At 43.4% G+C, this 11,094-nt stretch overlaps 1 protein-coding gene across 3 annotated transcripts in view; it reads left to right on the forward strand.

Moving 5' to 3' along the window:
* MFRP (membrane frizzled-related protein) overlaps window positions 1–4,735 on the forward strand; it is a 190,296-nt gene extending 185,561 nt beyond the window's left edge. For all 3 annotated transcript variants that reach the window (XM_073602537.1, XM_073602536.1, XM_073602535.1), the window contains one exon: window positions 4,437–4,735. In XM_073602537.1, coding sequence (XP_073458638.1) covers window positions 4,437–4,661 — 225 coding nt within the window. In that variant the 3' untranslated portion in view covers window positions 4,662–4,735. The remainder of the gene's footprint in view (window positions 1–4,436) is intronic.
* Window positions 4,736–11,094: the final 6,359 nt, after the last annotated feature.

The following is an 11,094-nucleotide window of genomic DNA, read 5'->3' on the forward strand; positions in this document are numbered from 1 at the left end:
CTGGATTTATAGCTTCATTTACTATTGAAACACTGTCTTATGCAAATGGTATGTGTAAAGAACTTCATTGATGGTGGTATGAAACCTTCTATCTAACTAGATTTTTTTTAGAAGAAATGCTTTGAGGTCAATGTACAATTTAATGCTTTGTTAAAGCGTACCTTCACCCCAAATCTCCTCTTGTCTTGCTTTTTCCCCTTCCCACTCATTAAATTGTGTATATATTTTTATTATATTATTTTAAACATTTAATGTTCTGCAATGGTCATCATCTCCCTCCCAGATTCTGTGTGTGCGCAGATATGCTGCAAGGCTTCATGTCTCGACAGCCCTGTGGCACATCTGAACACACATGAGTTTCCCTGTGCATGTGCAAAGACGGGGTAGTTTTGTCAGTTCCATGATACCCATCTTTGCGCATGTGCTGGAAATACCCTGCGCAGGTTCGGATGTGCCAAAGGGATCTGCCAGAACCCGACAGCCAGGCAGAGCCTTTAGCATATCTGCACATGTGCCATAATGGTGGCATAAGAGGGGGAGGGAGGGAGCCACAAAAAACAGGGACTGAAGCTCCACTTTCTAATGTTGATGAGCTGAAGAGTTTGGTGACCCCTGATCTAAACTGGTAGAGCAGTTGTGCACAACTTAGAAAATGTCCAGAGTGCACAGTAATTTTGTTTTCATAAATTTGTGTTTCCCTAGAGCATTGTAAAATGCATGTGCACTGATTTGCATGTGTTGCAGTGGTATTATTTTTGAACAGCACCCCAACACACTAGTTACCCAAGTGGGTTATGTATCTGCACTGCAGAGCACCATAATACACATTCTGTGTGTTGCGGTTTGTTGCATTAAAAAATGCATGAATTCCTACAGCTTTAGTCACATCACTTACCTGTGATAAAGTATGTCCCCGTTGTGCAGGTAGCTGGGTCCTGGAGAAATTTTCACTTCAGGGATACCTGTCCTCTTCCTGTCTCTGAACCTCAGACACTGCAGTAGTTAACAGCCTCAGGTCTTCAGGAAGAACAGCATTATAGATGATTCAATGGAGACACTCCCCCTCCTCCTCCATTTTAATTTAAATAAATTTGGAATAATGCTAGGTTCACACCTTAGTGTTTTTGCAACCCACGTTTGCGCAGACACGACAGCCCATTCAAATTAATGGGCTGCCAAGCCTGCTTTTCTCCCGCAGAAAAAGGTGAATATCCTTTTTCAATATGCGGCCCGCAGGGAAATCGCATGGTCATTTTGACTATGCGATTTCCCTGTGGTTCGTGCATCTGCTTGTGGTTGCAGTTCCTGCACCTGCGGGTGGTTTTAATTAATACATTCTAATTGTCTGTCCCAGATTCAGAGTTAAGTTATTGAACAGATGATTGCACTGTGCACAGGATGACCATAATGATTTTGCCCCCAGAGCGCAGGCTACAATAGTGAACAGGAGTAGACAGTAAAGACCACAGAAGGGGACATACTGTCCACTTTGCTAGGACCCTCAGCTCAGAGCACTAATGCTACACAAACCAAGGGGGTGAACCAGTGTGTGTGTGAGAGCACCTTTAGGGAAGTTTGAAAGTTGGATGCATGGAGTTATAGCCTCATGCACTCCTTGCACTCATTGGCTGCTGGCTGTCCTGCTCTTGGGGCCTCACACAGAGCAGAGGAATGATTATGGCTGGGCTGAGGGTAAGAACTGCCTATGAGCAGCTACAGATTCTACTGACATATGGCACCTTCTTGAGTGATCAGCATCAGAAGCTCAGGATCTGATTGAGTTAGCTCAGGGGCTTAGTGCTGGACTGCAGCTATTCCTGACAGCCAGCGGTTCCAGCACATAAGCCTGCTGGACCTGCTGTCATTCAGCATGCAGTCTGCTGTGCTCCTGACCTGTGTGTGGCAGCAAATAACCATTTTACCATTTTAGTAGAGAGCAGCTGGGTGAGTACTGACGATGGGTCTGGCTTTGTGAAGGCTGTAAGCCCTTGTTATGTTTCTTCAGATTATTACATCAATCAACTGCTGTCAAACACTTTAAAACAGTACAAATTCCAAACACTTCTCAAAGTAGTCCAGCAAGTTGGAATGCACCTATGCATATACATGAACAGATTGCACTCTAAAGCCAAACCTCCCTAAAGGGTGTGTTCAAACTGCATGTAATGGCTTTATTTATCTGGGGAAATAAATGACATGTGGACAGACGTCTATCTTTGCAAACTCTCCAATCAGTTTGTAGGCAGGTGCAGTTTATTTCCTCCACTGCAGGTGGCGCTTAACCCTAGTTTCTCTGCAGCTGGAGAGGAATTCATGAGGAACATGGTTCCTCTATGGTTTCCTGGGTCACTGGGGAAGCAATCCAGTTGGATGCTGTTGCCCCATGTGACTCTGGCAGCCATCTTCGGTCAGGCTCTGGCTCCCAGGTTTGGAATGCATTTGTGAGTTGGTAGAGTAGGGACAGTTACCCTGCATGTTAGGGGTAGTATTAGTTAACCTCCTTAGTAAGAGCTGGAAGGTAGATTTGTTGTACGTTTTTTTTTTTCCCTTGAGTATCAAATAAGCTACATGTAGAACGTCTAGAGGGATCCTAATTGCTTTTCTATGGTCTAAACCAGGGATATGCAATTAGCGCTCCTCCAGCTGTAGCAGAACAACAAGTCCCATGAGGAATAGCAAGACTCTGACAGCCACAAGCATGACACCCAGAGGCAGAGGCATGATGGGACTTGTAGTTTTGCAACATCATGAGTTCCGCTAATTGCATATCCCTGGTCTAAACAATGCCAGTTTAGTTTTATCAAATCCATTGCTCTGGAATATGAAGATTCTCAGAGAAACAAAAGATCAAGTCAGGTGTGTAGGTTTGTGTTTAGTGAGCAATCCTAAATCTAAGGCCCCTTTCACACGGGGGCGGTTTGCAGGCGTTATTGCGCTAAAAATACCACCTGCAAACCGCCCCTAAACAGCCTCCGCTGTTTGTTCAGTGTGAAAGCCCGAGGGCTTTCACACTGAAGCGGTGCGCTGGCAGGACGGTAAAAAAAGTCCTGCGACCCGCATCTTTGGAGCGGTGAAGGAGCGGTGTGTTCACCGCTCCTAAACTGCTCCTGCCCATTGAAATCAATGGGACAGTGCGGCTATACCGCGGCTATACTGCAGCAATACCGCGGCTATAGCCGCACTGTACGAGCGGTTTTAACCCTTTTTCGGCCGCCAGCGGGGGTTAAAACCGCACCGCTAGCGGCCGATTACAGCCGCAAAAACGACCGCACCGCCCCAGTGTGAAAGGGGCCTAAGGGCAACTGATGCAAACTGAATGTGTATAGTGTTAGGATTAGCGTTAGGTTTAGGACCTTATTCTGCTTTCATGGAATTGCAAGGACAGAAAAGGATAAACCGTTGCAATATTATATCAGAAAGATAAACATTAGGCAGTGGGAGGGCAACTTCCACTTGGAGACTGTTAACATTTTGCGGGTAGAGCCATTGCTGCATAAAGAGAATACACAAGGAAAGCCTGGGTTAAATTCGTAGATCGGAATTTACACTTCCTTACAAATACATGGAGGTAGACATACTTTATGTAAGCCTTGAAGGAAATATTCATTCTTAAATGTTCTTTCCTCGTTTTTGATAACTATATAGTAATTTCATCCAGATGGCCACTAAAGCATTAGCTTGATGGTCACGATGAGTTAGATAAACTGTTCAGTATACACAGCAGTACATGCACAATGAGGAAAATTAATTTTTATAATAACTAAGGGGCGGGGGACACCCATAGGGTTTTTTTTTAATAGGAATGTACACCTGTACATTAAAGTGATTATAAACAATTACCTTGTAAAACAACCCATTCAATTTGAAATAGAAATTAACAGCAAAACATTTGTGTATAGATATAAAAAATCATTATAAATACCTTTTTTCCCTTTTTTATAAATGATCACATTCCCTCTGTTCTTAGCTGGGGGGAAGAGAAACAACAGCACAATGAACTTCCAAGTGAAAGGCAGTGCAGGGGGGGGGGGGGCTGTCAGGACAAGTCTGATCATTGGAGGAAAGCAGGCTGAGTTCCCAGCAGAACTAGAGAACTGACAACGGTGTGTTCTGCTTAGTGTGGTCAGTTTCTAATAGGAAAGCAGAGGGACTGGCAGGAACACCAAGCATTTCGCACAAGGGAAACAATACAAAGAAAACAGAATACTTTGTCATACGAGTAAATGGTACAGCAGTCACATATCAGGAATATAAAATGTTGGGTTTACATATTCTTTAAATCAAGAAGTGCTGGAATGCATAGATATATTATGCAGCCTGCTGATCTTAGATATGTATATTTATAGTTTCCTTTTACATTTTTTTTAATTATCCTCATGAATATCATTTACATTTTAAAATGGTTAAACTATTCTTATTTTCTATTTTCTGAACAGATTCTTCAGGATCTGCCATGTTTCCCTGCTATGCGCCCATTACTGTGTGCCCTGTTGGTTCCAAGCTGTTCATCTGATGGTGGAGCTTTACAGCCTTGTCGTTCAGTGTGTTTGAATGCAATGCACCTATGCTTGACTCAAATCGAGCAACTTGGCTTCTCATGGCCTTTCAAGTGTGACCATCTACCACCGCGTAGCCAGCAACCAGACTGTGTGATTCCCTGATAAGCTCTAGTATACTGACTGAGTTTAGGCTGGCTGTATGTGTGAAATATGAAATCAATAAATGCATATTATTTATCAGCCTGAAGTCTACTTTTTGTCTTAGGTGGCATCCTTTATGAGTAGTTTGGGATGTGTTTTCACCTTGAATAAACACTGCTTACCTCTTGTGGCATTTATAGCATTAGATACGTACATATTGTCTCTGTACTATTTTCCAAAACACAAAGAGTAATTTAGTACCGTTCTTACCTTACTAAATATTGGCCATGCGCTCCAGCACTTAGCTGGCTCATACTGTGATGGATCTGAACAAAGTGAGTGTTAAAAAAACAATAGTTTGAAGCAACAGGAGTTTCTCAAGAGAGGTACAAACATAATCACTCAACCATTACATAAAATTTTACCGTGGCCTCAAATTTCATCTTAAAGAAAGTTAACATTTAGTTAGAATGTGCATTGGATACTTGAATTTTCATCAATTTTCCACAAACTCCAGATCTATTTTTAAAATGAAAAGGGCATCCTCTATTTTCACTGGTAAGCTTAGAACAAGGGTAGCATTAAACTGGTTGTAAACCTAAATCCTTCTGTAGTGTGTACTTCTCTCAATCCAGGGCACTAATGCTGGCCATACATGTTCAACTCTCTAGTACAATTTTCCTTTTGATTTACCAAAAACCATATAATATGAGGTCAAAACTAAACAACTTTCAATTATATCCAATTAGGTAGGCCCTTGCTCTACATAGTTTAAGTGATTGTACAGGTTTGAGTTTTATTTTTTTTTAAAATAACAAACATATAATACTTACCTCCACTGTGCAGTTCGTATTGCACAGAGTGACCCGAACACCTTCTTCTGGGGTCTCTCGGCGGCTCCTCCCCGCATCATATAACCCCCTAGGAGAAGCGCTCTCCCGGGGGATTACCTTGCGGGCTGGCTCCCGAGTCCAGCATTCGGCGTCCATAGACACGAATGCCAGACTCGGCCCCGCCCCCCGGCGCCCACGTCATTGGATTTGATTGACAGCAGTGGGAGCCAATGGCTGCGCTGCTATCAATCTATCCAATCAAGAGCCGAGAACCCCGGGCAGAGGAAGAGCACGTCTCTGCCGGGTGAATTTCCAGGGCTCAGGTAAGTAAAACGGGGGGGGGGGGGGGGTCACTGCCAGGTGTTTTTTCACCTTAATGCATAGGATGCATTAAGGTGAAAAAACATGAGGGTTTACAACCCCTTTAAATCTAAAAAAAAATTGTTCAAGAAAATTGAACATGCATGGCCAGCTTTAGTGTCATTTTTGTCTGCTGCCTCATTCCTCTGCTATCTGTATGAGTCACTTTTGACAAGTTTTCCTGAAGGTAAGAGGTAAAAAGGAAACAGTGGAGGGAACTCCAGCACACAGCCTGTGATTTCCAGAATCTGCCCTGTTCCTGTGTGGTGGGTGTGACCCTTCCCTTCAATGAGCTTCCAACTTTCCTTACTGAGTGTAACTTCAGCTCCCCACCCCCTGCTTTCTGGAAGCTCAGACAACCTGTATACATTCTGCACTTTGAACTAGCTGTAGAGGGGAGAAGGCCACAGGTAAATAGGTACAACGTATGTTATTTCATCTCTGTGTATCCCCTGAGACTAGTCCCTTCACTGAGTATATTTAAGGGTTTACAACCACTTTAACCACTTGCTGACCAGGCCTTTTCTGGAACTTTTTGTTTACAAGTTTAAATTGGTGTCCTTTTTTTCGATGTATTTGATTGCCTCTGTGATTATTATTTTTTGTGATATAAACGGAAAAAGACCAAACATTTTGAAATAAAATCATTTTCTACTTTTTGTTATAAAAAAATCCAATAAACTCAATTTTAGTCATACATTTAGGCCAAAATGTATTCAGCCACATGTCTTTGGTAAAAAAAAATTCAATAAGCGTATATTTATTGGTTTGCGCAAAAGTTATAGAGTCTACAAACTAGGGTACATTTTCTGCAATTTATGCAGCTTTTAGTTTATGACAGCCTATCTCATTTCTTGAGGTGCTAAAATGGCTGGGCAGTACAAACCCCCCCCCCCCCTTAAATAACCCCATTTTGGAAAGTAGATACCCCAAGGAAATTGCTGAGAGGCATGTTGAGCCCATTGAATATTTTATTTTTTTGTCACAAGCGATTGAAAAATGACAAAAAAAAACAAAACACAAAGTTGTCACTAAATGATATATTGTTCAAACATGGCATGGTTATATGTGGAATTACACCCCAAAATACATTCTGCTGCTTCTCCTGAGCACGGAAATACCACATGTGTGGGACTTTTTGGCAGTTTAACCACATACAGGACCCCGAAAAGCAATCACTGCCTTCAGGCTTTCTAAGGGCGTAAATTTTTGATTTCACTCCTCACTGCCTATTACAGTTTCGGAGGCCATGAAATGCTCAGATAGCACCCACCCCCCCCCCCAATTCCAAATGACCCCATTTTGGAAAGTAGACACCCCATGCTATTTGTTGAGAATCATTTTGAGTATTTTGCAAATCTCGCTTTTTGTCACAAAGTTTTGAAAATTGAAGAAAGAAAAGAAAAAATGTTTTCTTTTCTTTCTTCATTTTCAAAAACAAACGAGAGCTGCAAAGATGATCTTATGCCGAGTACATGGATACCAAACACGACATGCTTTAAAATTTAAAATTGCGCACAAACGTGCAGCAGCGACAAACTACATACATTTTTAAAAGCATTTAAAATATTTTACAGGTTACCACTTTAGATTTACAGAGGAGGTCTACTGCTAAAATTACTGTTCTCGATCTGACCTTCGCGGTGCTACCTCACTTGCATGGTGCAATTGTTTACATTTGACGCCAGACCGGCACTTGCGTTCGCCTTTGCACGAGAGCAGGGGGGGACAGGGGTGTTTTGTTTTTTGTTTTTTTTTTTTATTTATTTTGCTTTTTAATTTTATTTTTTTAACCTGTTCCTTTCATTTTTTAACCATTTTTATTGGTATCTTAAGGAAAGTAAATATCCCCTATGACAGCAATAGGTAGTGACAGGTACTCTTTTCTGAAAAAATTGGGGTCTATTAAACCCAAGATGTCTCCTCTGCCCTCAAAGCATCTGACCACACCAAGATCGGTGAGATAAAATGCTTTCCCAACGGCACTGTTTATATCCGGCAAAACCTAAGTCATGAAATGCTTGTCGCTTCCGGTTTCTTAGGCCATAGAGATGATTGGAGCCGTTCTGGTCTCTGAACAGATCTATGGTCAGCTGGCAGAAACACCGGCTGCATTCCCGGGTTCCCTGTTGGTACAGGAGAGCCAGAGAAAACCATGGAAGATTGGGGGGGGGTTCCCCTCCACTGCTTGTAAAAGCAGTCTAGAGGCTAATTAGCCACTAGGATTGTTTTACATGAAAGCCTACGGCTGACTGAAAAGAATGATACCAAAATGATACTTAAACCTGCAGGCATCACTCTGGTATAACCACTCAAAGTCCAGCAACATACCAGTACATTGCTGGTCCTTGTTGGGCATACTTTGTAATGTTCTTTTTTTCATGCAGCCTGTGGGATGAATGTAAAAAAGAGATTGATCGGTGGGTATGCCCACTATTAGAATACCACCCTTCATCCACCCACTTCTAATGATTGGCATACATGCACCATTTTTTTTTTTTTAACTGTGGTGGTGAAATCATCTCCTACAGCACTGGAGTCGCTGATTTTCATATCGAGCAAACGTTGTTGCTGTCTAGATAAATAAATCAGTGCTGCAGCTGAATGGCGTACCTGAAAAGAAAACAATGGTAACGATAAAACATTAACTTAATAAAACAACTTGATTTTTTAACACAATCTGTTCCTAAAAAATATATGCTGAAGCATGGGGGCAATCCGCCCTTATGTTAGAAGCAAATCTCTCCTCCACCCCTGCCCCCATGCTTCGGCATATATACTCTTTTTTTAAACTGTGGTGGTGAAATTATCTCCTACAGCTCTGGAGTCACGGCTTTACGTATCGTGGGAGCAAACGCTGTTGCTGTCAGAATAAATAAACCCACGCTGCAGCTGAATGGTGTACCTGTTAAACAAATGATGGTTTCCCCGAGGGCTTTCACACTAGAGCGGTGCGCTAGCAGGACGGGAAAAAAAGTCCTGCTAGCAGCATCTTCGGACCGTTGAAATCAATGGGACAGCGCGGCTATACCGCCGGCAAAGTGCCTCTGCAGAGGCGCTTTGAGGAGGTTTTTAACCCTTTCTCGGCCGCTAGCGGGGGTTAAAACTGCCCCACTAGCGGCCGAATACTGACGGTAAAGCGGCACTTACAATAGCAGCACTTTACCGCCGACGCCACCCCCGCCCCAGTGTGAAAGGGCCCTAAGTGTTCAGGCATCCACCGCCAAGAAGGCCAACAGTTTCCCATTCTTATCACCTTTTTCAAATAGTTTCTCAGCCCTTCGCTTAAATGTACATTGCGTATGAGTTTTAAAGTGAACCAACAAAGCCCTTCTGGCATGGATCTTTGCACATTGTAGTTCACGAGCCTGAAGTACCTCCGATTCTGAATTTTTCTCAACCCTAGCGGCTTTGATGGCTGCTTTATACACCCCGCGGGTGGATGCCTTGAACGCATCCCAGACCATGAGCCCATCTGTCAAACCCTCATTGAGGTCCCAGTATTCCCGCATATGGGGGGGAGACCAGCGTTTCAACTGAGGGTTCACTCACCCACCCCGAGTGCAGCCTTCAGATTCCACGACTGCTGCCCGTGTTTCGATTCAAGATTACCTGTAGGGGGGTGTGATCAGAAAGGCCCCCAGCCAGGTAACTCCCCTATCTGTGGCAACAGTGCTGAGTTAGCAAAGGCCAGATCAAGATGGAATGAGGAGGCACTGACGTGGGAAAGGTAAGAATAACTTCGCTCACCAGGATGTTTCCACCGCCACACCTCCTCTAACGCCGCCGTGTCCACCCAATGGCCTAGTTCTAGATTCTGCACCCAGTTCGGGTTAGAGGTGTCCAGCCCATAGTCCATGATGTTGTTAAAATCACCTGCCACAAGCACTTTCAGTGGGCCAAAGGTAGCAATCTTCTCCAGAACCAGGTATAGTACCTCATTTTTGAAGGGGGGGTGGAACATATACGTTCACTATTGCCAGTAACTGAGATTTAATGGCAAGGACCACAATTGCATACCTCCCATAGGGGTCAGTTATTACATGTTCTACAGCACATGCTAGTTTCTTGTGTATTAAAATGGCCACTCCCCTGGCATATGAGGAGTAAGTGGAGTGTATGGCTCTCTGTATCCAGTTCCTATTCATGGATAACATTTTGCTACCCGTTAGGTGGGTCTCAGGAATTTAAGGTACTGGAGGACTAAGGAACATTTAAATTTGGAGTTTAATCCGCGGACATTCCACAAAATTATATTAAGATCACTCATTAAGTGGAGCTATGTATTGGATAAAGACAGGAGTTGCTCTGCAAACTGAGAAGACCAGTGGGAAGGGACCCGGGCACAAAGCGCCACAGAGCATCACAACAGTTGAAGAGCATATATCTTAATAGGCAATTAACAACCCCATGTGCTCAAACCAGTAAGGCGAGCCACAGAGGGAAACAGAAAAAAAGTTGTTTTTCCCCAACAAAAGACACCGAAAAAATATTAAAAAACAGAATTTGCTGAGCAGGATGGCTTAAAATGAAACAGGATGGAGTCAGATGGTAGTCACGGATGGCAGGAGCTCAGGCTGAACACGTCCGTCTCTTCTCACATCCCCCTTAAAAATGATAATTTAGCTTAGCATTATCTGCAGAGGAAATCCCTCTGCAGGTCCTATCATTAATCATAGCTGTGTATCACAAATATACATGAGCAAAAATGGATTTAGGTTACTGCAATTAACAACAATTTGGTGTTAAACCATAATACATACATTAAATACATGGATTAAAATTTTACCAGTTCAGCAGGGACTGCGTCTATTGACACACACAACGTGTCTCAGCCCTGTCCCCACTCTCTGTTTACAGGACTTGAATGACAGCAGCAGGAGCCAATGGCTCCCATTGCTGCCTCTGTGAGCTGAAAGAGAGGAGAGAGCTACTGTACACAGACACAGCGATGGATCAAGATCAGGTATGTATAGAGGGGGATGAGGGGGTGATACAAGTAATGGAAGATTTTTTACCTTTCAATGCAGAGAATGAAAAAATGTCTAGCCTTTAGAACCACTTTAACCACTTCCCGCCTGGTCAATAGCATATTGACGTCCAGGAAGTGGCTCTGTTTTCCTGACTGGGCGTCATATGACGTCCAGCAGGATAACATGCCGGCGCGCCAGTGGGGGCGTGCAGCCGGCGATCGCGAGTGCGGCGTGTCAGTCTGACATCTCTGTCAGAGGCTTCTTACCACGTGACCAGCTGTGACCAAT

This window comes from Aquarana catesbeiana, linkage group LG10 (genome assembly GCF_042186555.1).
Source record: "Aquarana catesbeiana isolate 2022-GZ linkage group LG10, ASM4218655v1, whole genome shotgun sequence".
Taxonomy (NCBI): Eukaryota; Metazoa; Chordata; class Amphibia; order Anura; family Ranidae; genus Aquarana; species Aquarana catesbeiana.